This window comes from Bacillus rossius, chromosome 10, assembly GCF_032445375.1.
Source record: "Bacillus rossius redtenbacheri isolate Brsri chromosome 10, Brsri_v3, whole genome shotgun sequence".
Taxonomy (NCBI): domain Eukaryota; kingdom Metazoa; phylum Arthropoda; class Insecta; order Phasmatodea; family Bacillidae; genus Bacillus; species Bacillus rossius.
In genome coordinates, this window is record NC_086337.1 from 8,677,249 (window position 1) to 8,697,051 (window position 19,803).

The 19,803-nt window shown below is 42.5% G+C and overlaps 1 protein-coding gene across 4 annotated transcripts in view; it reads right to left on the bottom strand.

The window, feature by feature from the left end:
* Window positions 1-342: 342 nt before the first annotated feature.
* LOC134535764 (iduronate 2-sulfatase) overlaps window positions 343-19,803 on the bottom strand; it is an 81,572-nt gene continuing 62,111 nt past the window's right edge. For 2 of the 4 annotated variants that reach the window (XM_063375005.1, XM_063375007.1), the window contains exons 7-8: window positions 15,374-15,705; window positions 343-2,020 (exon numbers count right to left, since the gene is read on the bottom strand). In XM_063375005.1, coding sequence (XP_063231075.1) covers window positions 1,969-2,020; window positions 15,374-15,705 — 384 coding nt within the window. In that variant the 3' untranslated portion in view covers window positions 343-1,968. Of the gene's footprint in view, window positions 2,021-9,160; window positions 10,111-14,116; window positions 15,706-19,803 lie in introns of those variants that run through there. The other 2 variants (XM_063375006.1, XM_063375010.1) reach the window with 2 other exon arrangements.

Below are 19,803 nucleotides of genomic sequence, written 5' to 3' on the forward strand. Positions count from 1 at the left end.
CGATTATAGTGTACGTTAAGTGATGATGAACTTGCTAATATTTAGTGAATTATATATAGGTACTAATGAACATACACATTCTTAAGCAATATTAGCAAACAATCTTACTTAAGAGTTTTTATTAGTTTTTCTATGTCTAATTGTAAGGTAACAAATTAAAAGAGTAATGGGTCTTTTTTCTTAATAATGTACGTAATTTTGTTGCCTGTAAATAATAACACATTTTTTGTTGATTATTTCTAAAACTTAAAAAAAATTTAAATTTGTATATTTATAAAACTGAATTTTATTCACTAAAATAAACACATTTCATAAATAATATTTCTTTAACTAGCTATAAAATAAATCCTTTTATAAATTAAAATTTTTCGATTACATTATATGTTAAGTGAAGATTAAAAACAACTGTTATATACGCCATTTTACCCAATTATGTAAATTATTGTTTTATTTACTCATTTCATGTATAATAACCCAAAAATGGATAATAATATAAGCGTTCATAACACTGATCATTATGAAAAATAACTACTATAACATACAAAGAAGATCGCCTGCAGTAGCGGTAGCAAAGCGAACGAACTATCTGATTCTTTGAATTCGAGATGGGAGCGGACGAACTAAAAGAGCGACCTAGTTCGCACGTGTGTGCTTTTTTTTTTATTCCCAGTCGTGTAGTGCTTCTCTGCGTTTTACTTTTCAGATGTACTATTTATTTTATTTTGCTGTCCTCTTTGTGTAAACGTTTTTAATAGGAGCGCTCCCGGTCGCGAACTATTATGCGCAAGTCTAATGATTAGCTACTCTTAATATTTACCTTTCACTTTTCTTATCCTGTATTGGAATTCATTAAAAAAATGTTTTACTCCATAAAAGTAATGGGCTAAAAATTTGAATATAACCAAATAAACACTTTAACTCATTAATCACCTTTACTCTTAGCTTTCAGCAACGGCAATATTCTTCCCAAGCCCACACGTTCATATCTGATCCCGCGCACATTTTTTCCCCATCTTTGTCTACTACATCTATTCTCTCCTTTTTATCTTCAGAACAAAGCCCGACTAGCTTACTAAATAATACTGAAAACATGTACACGCCACTATTCAAAACGTTTACACAAAGAGGACAGCAGAATAAAATAAATAGTACATCTGAAAAGTAAAACGTAGAGAAGCACTACACAACACGACTAGCAACAAAAAAAAAAGCACTCACGCTTTCATCCCAAAACGTTCGTGTACTTGTACCACAGTTGCCAATAATACGAGAAACAAAAATAAAACTATTTCGGTCATCTCGGTGTACTATGAGCTATAAAACTAGTAAGCATAGAATAATTTGGTACACGTACCATGCCTATGGTGGCAATACAATGCATGCGCGCGCACGCCAGCCAGCTGTTATCAGCAATGCAAACACAGCAGAGTTTTTCATGGACCCGCGACATCAAAAATGGCTTCATTAAAATGTCAAACTTCGTATAAAATATAGTATTCATAATTTCAGATAATAATTCGCTACATACAATTAACAAATTAACAAAGCCTATGAATAATATTAAGCTGTAAAATGCTGCAGCAGGAACTTTAGACAAGATTTAATTTTTTCCCTGACTATTTGAAAAATTTCCTGACTTTTCCATGACTTTTCCCTGCTGGAAAAATTCCCTGACTTTTCCCGGTTTTCCCAGTTTTCCCGGTTGGTCGCCACCCTGGTGCCGTGCTGTGCGGGAGCGTAGAGAAAGGATGTGATAACAGATGCTGATCCAGCACACACGTGTTCATAGCTGTAGTGGAGTCCTTTCTTTATAGAGACCGCTGTGTGGTGAATATGATAGCAATGTGGCGTCGGCTTTGGTGCGTTTTAAAAGTCGTATAAATTCACATATTCATGGATGATATAGGTTTCTTACCACAATATAGTTTGTAATAGGACCTCTCTAAAATGTCGAAGATGAGAAAGACTTCATTCAACGACAGATGGCTTCTTGACAGTGATTTTTCTTCGTGGCTGCAACCTGTTGAGAAAGACCGATATTCGGCATTTTGTTCTAAATGTAAGACAACATTTTGCTTAAGTAATATGGGTAAGCGAGCTGTACGAAGCCACATGGCAGGTGGGAAACATTCACATGCTGTTCGTGACAGTGGATCAAGCAAGTGTGTTAAGGAATTTATTAAACTGTCATCGCCTTGTGAATCTGACAAGAGTGTTGCAGAACCAGCCACTTTAACTTCAACAACAGGAGGTGCTTCATTGAGCTCTGAAAAAGCATCTAATATTGGTAATTTTGCACTTAAGCCTACATCAAGTTCAGGTAAATCACCTAAAATAGAAGGTTTTGTAATAAAAGATGATGTGACCAAAGCAGAAGTCATTTGGTGTATAAATACAGTACCTAGCTTGTAGGGCTGTTTCAGTAATTGAAGAAGATATGAAAAACTATAGAAATAACATGCTAGTGTTGTATAACTAAAAGTTTTTTACTTCTTTGTCAGTGTGAAACTAATAATTTTGGTGTGTTTAAGTAAGTTATAAAAAAAAAGTTTTTTTTGTTCATTGTTGTGACAAAGTTTTCTTGTAGGCCTATTAACATTGCAACTTTGAAATGAACTGTATAAACGTTGTTGTGACACATCCATGAAGTGTACAGAAGCTCAGTTACAAATGATAAGTACTCTGCATGCATTAAAATATAATTGATTTATGTCAGGGAAAATTATATCCCTAGTCAGGGAAAACAGGGAAATGTCAGGGAAATTTGAAATGATGTTTGAGTGGACACCCTGCCATCGCAAAGAAACAATCTGAATGCCAACTTGCGAATTGTATTACATTTTTTAAACTTTACCTCAAACAATAACCCCCAATAATGTAAAGATGTCTAGGTAACACCAGCCATATAGATGAATCACAACCCCCGAAGCACTCACACTAAAACACTATCTTCCACAAACAATAACCCCCCAAAACTTGATGTCCAGCCATATAGATGATCCACAACCCCTGAAGAATTCACACTACAACACTTCCTTCCTCAAATCATAACCCCCATAACTTCATGATATCTGGGTAACACCAGCTATTAAGGCTGTGCAAACGTTCAAAATTTCGAACTCGAACTGAACTTTAAAATAGTTCGGTTCAAGATCGTGTCAAAAAATTTGGGTTTGGGTTCGTTTTTTATGACACTAAAGCTTGTTCGTTTCCACATTTTAAAAATACCCACAATCCACGTGTATGGCTTTATTATGTAAAATACACTCATACATACATGTAAAACACTGTAATTTTGGGCAACGAAGAAATAGTAGGGTATAAAAAAAACTACTACGCACGCACGTTAACCTTTCCATTAGCTAAAGCCGTCTGCATAATTAAGTAAAGTCATCGAACATTTGCAATAATACTAAAAATTCACTTGCAGAATAAACTTGTTTAAGTCTTCGAATGATTTTAATAAAAACGGAGTTCAATTTATATGTGTAAGCTACATTTTCTAAGCACCGAGCACTAAAGACGTACAAGTAGCAACACTAGGATAGTGGGATGCCATATTGTTTACGTTGAGGCTATGTTCCAACGGTATAACTTCCTTTCACCGACGCTTCAACTGGTCGATACCTATACTGTGTTTTATCGCATAATTGTCGCACATTTTATACTAAAATTAAATTTTAAAAATAGAGGTCCAATTTTTCTGCGGGAAAAAAAAATCACGTAAAGTTATTCATAAAAACAAAACCTATTCATGGAAAGTACGTTTATTTAAAAAGTAGAGTATACAAAAGCACGACAAACTATTTAAATTAAAAAGTTATGCAAAAAAAAATTTTTTTGCTTAACTTTAAATAGAAAAACGAAACCCGTGACCGGAATGTGAGTAGGAACTAACAATAACTATCGTTCCAGTACACACCACGAAAGAGTGTGGGCTATCAAATGTAGTTAACTCTGCAAAATACAGAGCGCGCGCATGCCATGCGATCTGCAAGCTATCAATATTGACATCCGACGACATGCGCGCGCTCCACATAGTATTCAACATAACCAAACATGATCTAACGCTGGCTACATTTTTATACTCTATACATAGCGGCGACGAAAATGATTAGGTAAAAGTTAAAATGTTTGAAAACATCTTTAAAATAACATCCACACGTGACACAATTTCGTATTTCTGTAAATTAAATTAGTAAGCGGTAAAATCCAAATTAATACTAAATTACAACTTTAAAATACATTGTTTTATATGGGAAAACAACCTACACAAAGCCCTCAGAATCTAACAGCGGGACCAAAAACATCATGCAACTTTTCTGCGATAATTATTTTTTGTTCAAATTTTGATGCCCTAAAATAATGGTGCAACGATTATGCCCACGCGACGATTACGTGATAAAACACTATATTTGACGTTTCGGGTTACGGACGACCAGTAGAATCGGTAGTAAGGGAACACAACGTGCTTTTAATTACGTTTAGTTTGTGTTTATTCCAGATATATGTGTACGTAATATTACAATATTGGATTAAAGTTCAGTATTAAATTCACATTATTCATAGACTGCACCCGAGATTAAAGCATTTTTGTTTTATAAGAAATATGTATGGTGCATTAACGTTAATTTTGGGACACACAGTGCAAGTCGACTATTGTTAGGAATGCCCACATGTCAGTAGAATTTTTATGTGAATTGTTTCTTTAGGTAATAAACTTTATTATATGAATTATTAAATAAAGCAATGGAAAAATCCAGGAGCCACAATCTTCTGCACTATCTGGCAGCATTTTGAAAAAAAAATAAAAGTGAACAAACAGTTAAATGTTATTATTGTCATCAAAAGTTAAAAACACCAACTGGTACAACCTCTACCTTGGCCAGACATCTAAAATCTGCCCACCCGGCCAAATACTCGCCATTTGAAACAGAAAGGGAACTGTCATGTAGTCAGAAATTAGCAGCACATAAAGAGAAAAGATGCAAGACAACCTAATTTAGATACATTTCTCCAAAAGAAAACTAAATTGCCAGCAGATCATCCAAAAACAAAAATGATTGACAAGATAGTAACCAACCTTGTCTGTGGGAATTTTTTGCCATACAGTTTTGTTGACTCTACTTGGTTTAGAGATTTAATGACTGAAGTGATTCCAGAATATCAGGTACCATCCCGGACAACACTTACCAGAAGAATCATTCCAGAAATGGTGGAAAAGGCTATAAAAAGCATAAGTTTAGAGTTGGATGAGGCTCTACCTGAACTGCAGTCAATGTCTGTAACAACAGATTTATGAACATCAAGAGCACAAGACAGCTATTTGTCCCTCACATGTCATTACTTGACAAGTGACTTCATATTGAAGAATCACACCTTGGCCACAAACCATTTCCCAGGAAGTCACACCAATGAAACTATCCAGCAAAAACTCTCTGAAACATCCCGCAAGGAGGCAACACCATTCTCATTTACGTAGTTTCTGATAATGCAAGAAACCTGGCTGCAGCTGTTGCCATGTCATCATGGGAACACATTTTGTGTTTTGCCCATTCTTTACAGCTTGCAGTGAATGATGCAAAGAACAGTGTGCTTGGGATGAAGAATGTGTGTGCTAAAGGTTGTTCTATTGTCAGCTACTACCATAGGAGTATTCAGGTACCTAAGTGTTTCCATATACATTGTTTATTTTATCTTCATATTAGCGTTATCCTTGATTACTGTGGTTGCTGGCATTACAATACAGTAGAGCACCCCTCAACCGGAATCATTGGGGGGAGGTCTATTCCGGTTATGAGAAAATTCCAGGTTAGGGGAGTGGCGGTAGGGCCGGCCTCCGGGCCGGTTGAATGACCTTCATTCAAGCAAGCTGGCAGGCACGTGTTTCTTCTCTCTGTGGGTGGGTGCGTGCGTGAGCGAAGAGGATGATGAAGAGGGTTCGGGGGAGGTAGTAGGACTACAGCTGCAGTGTTGTGTTACTTCTGTGTTGACGTGCTAGTGATTCACACTTCCTGGAGAGTGTAAAGTCACTGCCACGCACAGTTTACATTTCACATACACAAGAATAACACTTCAAGCATCTCGTTTAAAAACACAGAGATAGAGAAATACAGGTAAATGTAGACTGTTTAACCATATATTAATGGATAAATATGTACATAAAACATATTTGTACACTAAATTATTGTCTACAAACTGAAAGCATCACACGGAAGTATCACGTGTGTCAGCGTGTGTAGTGGGAGTCGGTGTACATACTCTCGGGCCGGCCGGAATTTTCCGTTTACTTGACATAGTGAAACAATAAAACTACTTATAGCATAAACATCTTTATAGTAATTCACATCCGACGGGAAAACCGGCAGTGTATTTACGCAATGCGCGGGAAAGACTGGCTATAATTAGCTCTCTGACAGACGTGTGCACGCGTGCCTACAAGACATGTACAGCCAGGCAAAAGCAAAAACGCCTCGTTCCAGTGCGGAAATGTTTTGGAGATGTTTTGTAATGTTTTAATATTTTTTTGGAAAATTAGTTCCGGATATCGGGAGTTCCGTTTGTGGGAATTACGGTTGAGGGGTGCTCTACTGTACTCGGTATTTGTATGTTATATGTGCAATTGTGCAGGCATCAAGTAACTTAGAACGACTTCAAAAACAAATGAACAAGCCAATTCATGAACTAATACAGGCTGTTGAAACACAATGGAACAGCGAATACTTGATGCTTGAACGTCAGATTGAGCAAAGAGAGCCTGTTTCTGCAGAACTGTCTTCATCAGGCAAAGTGGATGGCTTTACTAACTCTGAGTGGAAATTAGCATCAGGTAAGTATAAGTTACAATAGGTAACTTAATATTATCATACATTATCATGCACTTTTTTTCTGTCTTTGCCTTAGATGTCATTCTTCTTATTAGGCTGTCACGCAGCATACCAAGTTTACACTTAAGCTTATAACCTTGCATAACAATTAATTTGATGGAAAATTTCTTAAAAAATAATTATTACATGTAATTTTTTTTTACTTACAGGGTATGTTCTCTTTTTGAAACCAATATATGATGCAACAATAGAGGTGAGCTCAGAACGCTACCCAACGATAAGTATGGTGATACCCATACTTCATGGCATTATATCTGTACTCAGAAGCCTTGTGAATCAGTCACAGTCAGGCGTCATGTTCGGCAAAGAACTTTTGAAGGCTATCAAATCCAGATGATTTCCTAACCCAAAGGGAATCAATGAATACAAATTTTCAATTATTTTAGATCCTCGCTTCAAGGATGTACTGTTGGAATGTCATGAAAAATCCCTAATGATTACAAAAATGAAGCAAGAGATTTTAAAACTAATGCCAGCTGATTCTGAAAATATATCTCCAAAGCCATCATTATCATCATCATCATCCGTGATGAGTACTGACAACACACTCCAGACATCGTCTATTTGGGAAAATTTTGACAATCTCTCTGAAAGTAAATCAAGCACGAGTGATGGAATTACAATTGATGATGAATTTCTGTTGTTTTTCAAAGAGAAAGCTGAATGCTCTCTTGATCCTTTCACGTTGTGGCAAGGTAATAAAACTATATACCCACGACTTGCACTGCTTGCACTCAAGTATTTAGGTATTCCTGCTACACAAGTCAGCAGTGAACGTGTCTTCTCTGCAGCTGGAAATGTAGTTTCGAATAGACGGGAATCACTGACCCAGTTCCATGTTGAAGAACTTACATTCTTGCACAATTTTATAATAAAGAAGTAAAGAAAACTAATGAACTTATGTTGAGTACTCATGATATGCCTGAATTTTTTTGTCTATTTTAAAGTGTAAACTATTATTACCTGAAATAATAACTTTAAAAACAATTCAAATAAATGTTACTTTTATTACTTAAAGTTCAATTTGTACCGAAAACCAGCATTTGCCTCGGCACCAATTGGCCTTTGGCTTTCTACCCGGTTAATTTTTGTAGGCCACCCATAGGCCCAAATGTCTTTTTTAATTAACTCATGGACCTCTTTCATATTTTGGGTCGGTCCGGACACCTAGTGCGTCGCCATTTTCATCAGGGCTGGGAGTTCCCAAGCAGGACTCGCTCCCATCGCTTGCGGGCTGTCAGCTTCACATAGCTCTCGCTTCGCCTCACGTACGAGATAGGCTTGTCTATGCCTCCTCAGCACCTGCAGTCTTGTCTCCCGCTAGTATTTCACTGGTGCCCAACATACCTAATCAGTTCTCTTGTCTTGTTTGTCCCACGACAGGTCACGCTCATTGGATAACGTATCGTGCTGTCTTTGCAAGCGCACGCAGTATCCCTCGCACCCCCCCCCCCCCCCCCCTCAATTTCAGTTTCATGCTGAGTCTACAGGAACCATGGCTCTGCCCAAGAACCTCTGAACATCCCTCCTTCCCCTCTGTAGTCTAGGCCTTTAACTGAAGCCATGCGCCATCTCTTGGCAACCTTTAGAACTATCATTGGTAACTCCTGGGTTGGCTCACCAGGTGGCGACACTCTGGAGTCCTGTATGCTGTGCTACTAGCTTAGAGCACCCACCTAGTGGCGCGAGCCAGCGGCAGCCTCGCGAACCAAGTTGCATAGCCGCGGTTTGTATTAATTTTCTTGTAGGGCCTACCCAGGCTGTACAACTGACCAATCATAAAGAGTTTCTACCCCCAGTAAGTCCTACTAGCTCCACCTATTTTGGTTCTCTCCCCTCCCTTCTGGTCTCGACACCCTGGGGGGCAGTTCCTTTTGGGTACTTGTGACTTTTGCTATCATCGGAATCTTGGCTCAATGACCGCCACGACTACTAATCGTTTTCTACTGCGACGAAGTTCCGCGACCCATCGACTCGAAAATATGTAGTTACCTAAAGTAAGGGTGTTATCCCAACTCACTTTACAATCTGTAGTAGTATTAAAGGTCGTCACCATGTCGCGTGCGGTAGTGCGTTTCGGATTGGCTCCGGCGGTGCTCCGATCCCCATCCATGGAGTAAATCTTCTGGATCGTGCCCACTTTTGTGGTAAGTGTTCTCTCTCTCTCTCTCTCTCTCTCTCTCTCTCTCTCTCTCTCTCTCTCTCTCTCTCTTAATCTCTCACTAAGATTTCACTAAGATTTCACTACCCCCCCCCCCCCCTCTCCATTTTGACCTTATAATTAACCTCTCATCCTTCCGGTTTAATTATTTTTCCTTTTTCTACCACTGTGTGACTTTCTGTTTCACAGTGGGTACCATGTCACGAGCGGGAATCGTTTCCACTCTAGTCAGAGGACCAGTTTTCGGACCTACCCCTACTCTCCGCCTGTGCCATCCCCGGTGCTTCCGTCGTGAACTGGCTGGCAGGATGAGTAGACAAAGAAATTTGAAATGTAAAATTTATTATCTGTAACCTCTAAAAAGAAAACTAAAATAATCAACAGATTGCCACAGAGCGAAGACCTTTCATAATGGACCTTGTAGGATCTTAAGAACTTAGAAAAATAGAAAAATATATGTCTGTAATATTATACAGTAATAGCCTTGACTTAATTTAGTAACATATAAAAATTGCTTAATGTATTTCCACAACTAACAGGCCGGCCTGAGAAAATTTATGTAAAATTGAAAAAATTATAATTCTGTTCTGTAAGAATGAATTGTCGACTGTTACAAGTTTAGCATCTATAAATGGTGATTGCCTAATTCTGACCATAACTAAAAGTAACCTGTTTTTTTTAATCTGATATACTATCTTTGTATGCTTGATTATAGTGACAACGAAACTAGATCAGTAAATTAGATCCTGATATCCAGTGTTTTATTTAGTGTGCTTTTGCCGATCCACATTTACACTCAACCTGAGAGGTGTCTGTGCTAAATTTATGTGCTCCTTCAGATCTCCTCCTCTGGATAAGATACTGTTTCTGCTGAGCACGTTTCAAAAACTCTCCAAGGGGGTTGCATATAAGATGACTTTGTTTATATTAAAAAAAAGGAGATCAAAGCGTAGTTACAGGTTCAAGTTCAGTTCGAACTTGAAAATTGCAGGTTCGCACAGCCCTACCAGCTATACAGATGATCCACAACCCCTGAAGCACTAACCCAAGCACACGTCCATCCTGAAACGATAACACCCCGTAACTTGAAGACATCCCGGTAACACCAGCCATATACAGGAGAATCCCGTTATAGCGAGCACGGTAATAGCGAGAACACAGTTATAACGAGGTCTTTTTGAGGAATTTACGGTGTGATCGCGTGAAGCGCGCCTTTGTTATTAGTCTGCTTTATCTCCACCCCTCTCGCTCGCCACTAGACATATTGGTATTGACACCAGTCACATTCTTCAGCCTTGCAGTCGCCATCTAAGTGCGTGGCTTTAAAAATAGAATCCCGTCCTTTCTTTCTTCTATCAAACTTCCGCTTGGCTTCAAGGTTAAGGTATGCTCGACTCGAATAAACCAAGCCTTTGAATATACACATACTTATACTCATTTCTTATTATTTAGAAAATAGACTAATTCTATTTTTTTCCCGCCATTAAACATAACAATGTGCACTTTTTTTTAAATATAAATGCTCTTAATTAATTTGTTGGGACCTTTTCGTTAACAAATAATAACATTGTTTATAACTATGTTACGCCAAAAAAGTCAAGAGTCGTCTTTATACTTGTTGCTAATTGATCGCGTTAATAATACACAAATATTTATAAACTTGTTTGGAATTATTTCAGTCGTGACGCGTTTACAAACACGTCAGGTTTTTTATTTTATTATCTGACAAATAGCAGGCCCTACCGTATTTATTTCCGAATCGCTAGGACAGCATTCATGTAACTTTTGTTTCTGTCAATAGTTGGGGCATCTGTCCAAGAAGGGGGTGGTGATGGTTTGAGTTTAATCTAGGGATGGTCGGGTACCCGAAATTTCGGGCAGTGTTTCGGGTATCAAGTATACCCGAAATTCCGGGCGGGTATTTCAGTGCCCGAAAATATCGGGCACCTTGGAAAACGGCAATACCGCACGGCGCAAGTAAACAAAGCTTCTTTTTTTTGGAACGCGCGGCAGCTGCAGGAACATGCCACGCCGCCGCCGTCCCGGCACCAGCCGGTGAAGTGAGTGTGTGTGAGAGATAAGATAAAGAAGGTGCCCGGTCAGCAAGTGTGTTTGTGGGAGGGGGAGACAGATATAAGAGAGCGAGCCCTGCAGCAAGCGGAAGTGGTCAAGGTCAACATTTACCGTTACTCTCGCTGGCTGACTAACGATGCAGCTGTTCGCCCGCCTCTCTCTCTCACACACACACACACACACGCTCGCGCGCGTACGCACGGCGGATGCTCACTGCTCAATAGTCACAAAGTAGTGTTCAAGGCCGGTGGATCTGCTTGCTGTGTGCGAGAAGGATTATAAGCTGACTTTAATTACACACATTGTAGTTGCGTGGCATTTACAGAAAGTGGTTGTGAATTGTTTCTATTTAATTCATGTCATTATTTTACCAAAATGGATACCAGTGGAAGTGTAGGTCAAACAATCAACAGTGACAATGAACCTTCAAGCAGCTACCCAAACACAATTTAGTTAATAAGCACTTTATTTCCAAGATTAATATGCACTCTATTTTTTAGTTTAATGTTTAACTTTCATATCAGTGCGGTATAGTAAATAAATAAAAACAGTTCAGGTTTGTCAATGCAAACTTAAGTACGACTATTTTATGTTCAAAATTTATTTCATTAACTAATTTTGATGCCCGACCGAGATTGCCCGAGCCCGAAAATTTTGGACAATTACCCGCCCGAGCCCGCCCGAAGTCAAATTTCTCTGCCCGACCATGCCTAGTTTAATCCCAAATTTATTTTCGAAAAAAGTTTACAGGTTTCTTTAAATGAAAAAAGTATAGTTTTCCAGCGATTATTTCGTTTGAGGCATACGTGCGTTGCCGCACTCCTGTTTTTTTTGCAAGGAATTAAATCGTCACGCTACACTAGCGCCGTCTGTTAGCAACATCCCGAACCAACATGGCCGCCAGCAGACAGCCCGTGTCGACAATAGATAGCAGGACAATGCTGCGTCGGCCGCGGATTGCGGGCTGAGATGCTACGTGGCGTGGTGGGGTATTCTGGTTATTTTGACGCAGTCAGTGATCGCATCCGTACTTGTGGGGTATCGTTTTAAAGATAATTCACACATCTGCTCACAAAATTAAGATTTTGTTAATATAACCTGTTATTTTCCAATTATAAAGGTTTAAACACAATTTTTATGCTATTTTCGGTTTATTTTTATTTTTTGGGGGCCAAAATCTGTCCAATTCGGTTATAGCGAGGATCAAACCCGGAACCGTGACACCTCGCTTTAACGGGACTCTAGTGTAAATGAATCACAACTCCTGAAGCATTCACACTAAAACACTATCTTCCACAAACGATAACCGCCCAAAACTTGATGATGTCCAGCCATATACATAGATGAACCACAACCCCTGAAGAACACTTACTAGCACACATCAAGCCTCAAACGGTAAACCTCCCATAACTTGAAGACGTCCAGGTAACACCAGCTATATATATGATACACAACCCCCCAAAACACCCACACTAGCACACGTCCTTCATCTAATGATAACCCCCCATAACATGTTGATGCCCAGACAACACCAGTCATACAGAATTATAGATGATCCACAACCACCAAAGCACTCACAACAAAACAATACCATCCTCAAACGATAAACCCCCATGACATGATGATGTCCAGGTAATACCAGCCATATATATTATACACAACCCCCGAAGCACTCACAATAGCACACGTCCTTCCTCCAACGATAACCCGCCATAACTTCATGATATCTGAGTAACACCAGCCATACAGATGATCCACAACCCCCGAAGCACTCACAATAGCACACGTCCTTCCTCTAACGATAACCCGCCATAACTTCATGATATCTGAGTAACACCAGCCATACAGATGATCCACAACCCCCGAAGCACTCACAATAGCACACGTCCTTCCTCCAACAATAACCCGCCATAACTTCATGATATCTGAGTAACACCAGCCATACAGATGATCCACAACCCCCGAAGCACTCACAATAGCACACGTCCTTCCTCCAACGATAACCCGCCATAACTTCATGATATCTGAGTAACACCAGCCATACAGATGATCCACAACCCCCGAAGCACTCACAATAGCACACGTCCTTCCTCCAACGATAATCCGCCATAACTTCATGATATCTGAGTAACACCAGCCATACAGATGATCCACAACCCCCGAAGCACTCACAATAGCACACGTCCTTCCTCTAACGATAACCCGCCATAACTTCATGATATCTGAGTAACACCAGCCATACAGATGATCCACAACCCCCGAAGCACTCACAATAGCACACGTACTTCCTCCAACGATAACCCGCCATAACTTCATGATATCTGAGTAACACCAGCCATACAGATGATCCACAACCCCCGAAGCACTCACAATAGCACACGTACTTCCTCCAACGATAACCCGCCATAACTTCATGATATCTGAGTAACACCAGCCATACAGATGATCCACAACCCCCGAAGCACTCACAATAGCACACGTCCTTCCTCTAACGATAACTCCCCATAACTTGATGATGTCCAAGTAACACCAGCCATATAGATGATCTATAACCCCTGATTCACTCACACTAGCACATTTCATTCCTAACTGAATATTACATCAGTAAAGTATGTATAGTGAAAACCACCAGAATGTCACAATTCTTGTTCAGCTACTACCACTCACACATTTGCATCTAGAGACTGCCATTTCAGTTTTCAGTTTATCAATTTAAAATTTGAACTTTGAATATCTGGGAATCATCATGTGATTCATAGTTATTTTAAAAAAACATATTATACCGTATTTACTCGCGTTAAGTCCCCGCCTTTTTTCCCCCCAAATTTTCGACTCCAAAAAAGGGGAAGGGGCCTATACGCGAATTTGGAGGAAAAAATAGATTTTATTTTTTTCAGGTATGAAAAACTAACATTTAATAAAAGCAATATGAAATACCGCCACAACTTATTTAAACGCCAATTAAATTTTGATTAAATGAAACAGCTGGCGGAACAACTGGTAAGTAGTGCGTCTTTGTTCTAATGAGGGAGGGCGGGGGAGGCAGCGACGCGGCAGGAGGGAGAGAGAGGCAGCGAGTCCGCAGGGGGGGAGAGAGGCAGAGGCGTGGCTTAACCTCCCTCCTGCCAGCTAGCCAGCCAACCAGACAAAGGAGTGTTAGAAATACCACACACTTCCCTTCCTCCTTCACTTCCCCTCTTCTTCTCCGACAACACTGCACATCAACACAAGCGCGCGAGTCCAGCTTTCTTTATCTTTATGTCGTTTGAGATACGACTAACTGCGTACGTCTGTCACGCCTCACGACAGTCCTACTGAGAGCGGACAAACTATAATACCAGTCTCTGTATCACTGCCGCTTACAAAATCACCTCCCGCTGCTCACAATACATGGGTTGCTGTTTGATGCATGCCAAGCTGCCCTGCCCTCAGATAAACCCAGAAAAACACGTTTTTAAATTTTTTCTCAAAATTGTTTACAAAACAAGGAGGGGAGGCGTATACGCAGGCGGGGCCTTTACACGAGCAAATACGGTATTAAAAGGTAAAACTAATTTATTCTATATGAATTATTAAAAAAATTTCACACAAAACTACATTTAATACACACAGACCATTTTAATATAAACTATAAAAACAATCTAAATATTATTTTTTCTAAAATACAGAAAAAAAAGACAAACTTTCCTACATGCTAAAAACAATTACATGATATCCACACAGTCCCTAATTTGGTGGAAATGGTACAATAAATATAATCCATCCAAATGTAATTTAAATAGTTAAAAATTTAAAAATCACTTAGTAATATCATGGTTATAAAGTTAAAGCCAAACTTACTCGTAAATTAGTTTTTTTCTGAGGAGGGGGGAAGGGGGTGTTATTTCTGGTTTCCAGGGTTGTATAAACTTTAAGGTAAGTAGTCACATAAATTACAATTCCCAAAATAAAATAAAAACAATTCTTGGGCTAAAGAAAGCAGGTTTACAAACATTCCTGCACCTGAAGTAGCTTGGCTTCTGGGTTGTAGCAGTGTCCTTGGCAAATAATTCACCAACGTTTCTGTCGTCATTGCAGTCGCCATCATCAGGGAGCAGGGAGCATCAGAGAGTCAGCTCCCTGATGATGGCGACTACAATGTCGACTGAAACGTCGGTGAATTATTTGCCAAGGACACGGCTACTTCAGACAATGGCCGTGAAAGCCTGCACCTACCACATCTCACTGATACATGTGTCTGGGCAAGTTGTACCTCCAGCCAGCACGCAACTGGCTGCTCAGGCGGTCGACCAACTGCCCGAGCTGCGGTCGGTTGACCAAGTTGACGTCCTCGCCGGGATCCAGCCGGTGGTCGTAGAGCTCCCGGGCCAGCACGTGGTCCCAGGAGCCACGGCCGTCGGCAAACTGCACCCACTCCGTGTAGCGGTGGTCGGGAGTGCGCAGCGAGTAGCCCATCACGGCTATGTCCTTCAGCCGCGGCTTGTCGCTGTTGGGGCGGCGTGTCGGGAACGTGCCCGGCCGAGGGTACTGGCTGAACACTCCGGCCTTCCAGCCGCGATCAGGTCTTCCTCCCCGACCAACAGCCTGCAGACGGGCGTTGAAGCACCAAGAGCTCACCCATTTGCTTTTACAAATGCCAATATCCATTACATACTATGTATGTTTTAACACTCAACTTAGCATATGATAACACCATTAAATAATCACATAAATCTAGTAATTCAAATAATCATATTGTACCTCTATTAAAATAATGTTGTTCTTTAATATATTGTATCATATCAACAGATATAGCTTATTGCTTTGCTTGAACCCAAAGAGATAACAGTAACCAAGTTGTAATGTAACTATAGTACAGTAAAACATTCTCACCTCTTTATAACAAACATTTACTTTTCTTTCAGACATAAACTCCCTTATAACAAAGGGACTGAAATATCAAATCAAATCTTTCTTTAAAATAGCTAAAATATAAATAATGCTTTTTAGAATTATACTAATGAAAGACAAAAAACTGTTTTAAAGAGATTGTGAAAAAAAAAATAGGAATTAAGAATATTCCGTTGAAAATTGCTGATAGGAGTAACGGGAAGATGAATAAGAAAAATACATTATCATCAGTTTGATACTTTGCTTTAAGAAAATTATTTTTAACAGCATATGACCTGAATGACTGACTCAAATCGGTGGTAGTTGAGAGATTGGCAGGTCTCAAATATGGATAAAATAATTATATAAATTCTTTTATTAATAACTCTATTAATATACAAATCATGAATCATACATTGCCATTTTTGTGACAAAGTCAGCCTCAAAAATTTCTCATTTTAGTTCAGAAATAGTGGAAAATTTGATACTCAACAATCGCTACCTTTGTTTTGTTCCAAACATTTATAAAGAACTTCTTTATAAGTGACATCGTCCGAGCCCGATACGCCAGTACCCTCCCACCTTCCCCTCCAGCCACGGCATTCAAACCTCCCGCCGCGTGTGTAGTGGGGGGATAGAGTGCCAAGGACCTGGAAAAGATGGCGCGAGAGGCTTTTGTTGAGGCTACCCGGCGGCCATGTATTTCCCGGCAGTTCTTCGTCATCGCGGTGAGAGGGAGCTGAACTCGACGTAAACCGGACGTACCGCGGAGTGTTTATTAGAGTATGAGTTACCTTGTAGAGTTGGATTCGTAACTAAACGTGTGAACAATCTGTGCGCGCGCGCCCGTGACAGTCAGCTCAGTGCTACCACGTGCGTGTTGTCCGAGTGCCGGATCACGTGTTTGCCTCCTCGACGTCTGGCGTGTGGGACGCCCTAAGAACCCACCCATCTAATCATCAGAGCGTGCCCAGCGCTGAGATCGGGCCAGGCTCAGGTGTCGCCGAGAACTGCAGCAAGGGGGTCGAGTCACATCCTCACACGGGCGACGTCACGCCCTAAGGCGAGAGTCTCCGCCGGGTCTGTGCCCTTTGACATGGTGGCACACAATAAACTCGTACGTCTCATTTACAATACCCCCGACCATGTCAAATTGGTGCCCAAGTGGTGGGGCGTGACAAAAAGCTGCCAGAATCACCGGGACCTGTGTTGTGCGTGAGTCCGCGAGTTGTGCGGTTGGAGTCCGCGAGTTGTGCGGTTGTTGCGCGGAGCGTGAGGAACTAAAGTTCGCGCTCGAATGTGCCGTTATTGCGCGGAGCGTGGGGATCTAAAGTTAGCGCGGAACTAATGTTCGCGCAGAGTGACTAACGGGACCTCGTCACGACCTTTCACTTCTCAACTCGCCGGGAGATCGCTTCCAGGAATTCGGCACAGCGAGAGCAGAGGAACTGCTGTAAACTCGCGGGTGGAGTGTGTGGGTTAGACCACCGTACGGGTCGCGTAGCGAGGAGGAGCGAGTCGAGTCCACCGGCCTTACTACCACACACCACCATGGCGGACAATAGCGCGAGCGCGGTAAAGTTGGAAATGTTGTACAGCCTGAACGAGATGTGTTGTGTAAAGTGTGAACAAGGGGCCAATGAGACGGTCGAGACATTCGTGGTAAAGAAGATCCGCATGTACAGACGGCTCCTCCCGACGCACGCGCCGGAGGACGTACTGGGCATGTCGTGGAACTCATGCAGCCAGAGCTACGCGCACACCTACGGCAAGCAACCCACTACTCCGCTGAGCACTTCGTGCAACTTGCTTGGGCGATAGAACAGGACCTGAAGTCGATGCGACCACCCAGGAACTTCACCCCGGCACCTACACGAGCGACACCAGCAGACACCAGCATTCAGGCATTAGTGTCCTACCCCGCACCCCGCGACGGGAGTCGCCGCGACACCGGGGGGCCAGGTGACCAGTTGCCGCCGGCCTGGCGCCGACGCGCCATATGCGAAGGCCCACCACCACAGTGTCACACATGTCCTAAAGGCACGCTCCACTGGCACAAAAACTGTCCCGTGCGCAACGCATTCCGGCCCAGTGACAGGACGTACCAGCGGCCGGGAAACGGCCAAGGGGAGGTGACGCAGTAATTCCAGTACCCTCACCTCCCGCTGTCACAACTGCGGATGCCGCACAGACGCTGGCCGGGCCACTACTGGGTCACGTCAGCGCAGCGGAAGGCAGACTTCTGCGCATCCCCGTCAGAGTCAACGGGCGAGAGGTACTCGCTCTGATCGACACCGCAGCCAGTCATAACTGTGTTGCTGCCCATCTGGTTGCGGGGACGCAGTACGAGCACCAACCGGGACAACTTCAGCTGGCCACTGTCGGAGATGCCTGTCAGACGCAGGGCGTCGCGACGCTGTGCATCAACATACGCGACCAAAGATCGTCCACGACCGCACTGGTGGTCACGGAGCTACGAGACAACGTCATCCTGGGCCAGCCATGGCTCTGCGAGCAAGATGCGCATATCGGGGTGCGTGGTGGGCTGGTGTGCGTAGGCACTCGTGGGCACCGCACAGTCTACGGCTTCGGAGATCCAACACCACCATCACCCGGCAAGGTCAGTCGCAACGATTTCAAGCACGGGGTTCCTCCCGGACTGCAGGCCACTATCCAGAGTGTACTGGATCAACAGAGCGCTGTGTTCGCGAACGCTGACCCCCTTAAGCGTACATCAGTTGCGGAACATGCAATTCCTACTCACCCCCACGAGCCAATGTATATCCCACCTGGCAGTTATAGGTACGCGGGCAAGCAGACCATCCTAGCACAGGTCAACGAGATGCTGAGAGATGGTATCATCGAGCCCAGCGAGAGCCCATACAATTTTCAGATCGTGTTGGCGGAGAAGAAAGACGGTACGGCCCGCTTTTGTGTCAATTTCAAGCCGATCAACAAGGTGACGATTAACTCTCCTCCTCCCTTACTGAATATTGTCGATACACTCGCCGGCCTAGGGAGCGCGAAAATTTTCTCATCACTCGCCTTGAAATCTGGGTACTGGCAGGTTCCCATAAGGCCGGAGGACCGCCAGAAAACTGCTTTTACCATTCCTGACGGACGCCGCTTCCAGTTTAGAGCCATGCCCTTCAGGCTACAGGACGCCCCAGCCACTTTTCAGCACATGATGATGCGCGTGTTGGACGACTACTCCGGTCAGTTTGCTGCAGCATATCTCGATGACATCATCATTTGGTCCCAAAACTGGGAGGAGCATGCGCACCACCTCGCACTCATACTGGAGCGCCTTGCGGCACATGGGCTGACCTGAAACAGGGCCAAATGTCATCTGGGCACGACCGAACTGAACTTCCTGGGGCTCGTGGTAAATGCAGAGGGGAACCGACCCACGCCAGAACAGCTGGACGTCATACTCACTAGACCTGTCCCAAACACCCGCAAGAAGCTCCAGCGGTTCATTGGGCTGGCCAACTGGCTGCGGGCTTTCATCCCCGAATTCTCCGTAGTGACAGCCCCCCTCACAGCTCAACTGTCCCCAAAAAAACCGTACAAATGGACGCCTGCTATGCAAACCGCATTCGACGAGCTGAAGCGCCGGTTCAGTCAATGTCACCTACTGGCCAGACTCGACCCCCAGAAACCTCTCATCGTCCAGACGGATGCAAGCCAGGAGGGCATAGGAGCCATCTTGCTCCAGGCCGGCGCTGGAGGGGAGCCGCGGATAATCGAATACGCTAGTGCCAAGTTTGGGGACTTAGAGCGCAGGTACAGCGTGAATGAGCGCGAGTGTCT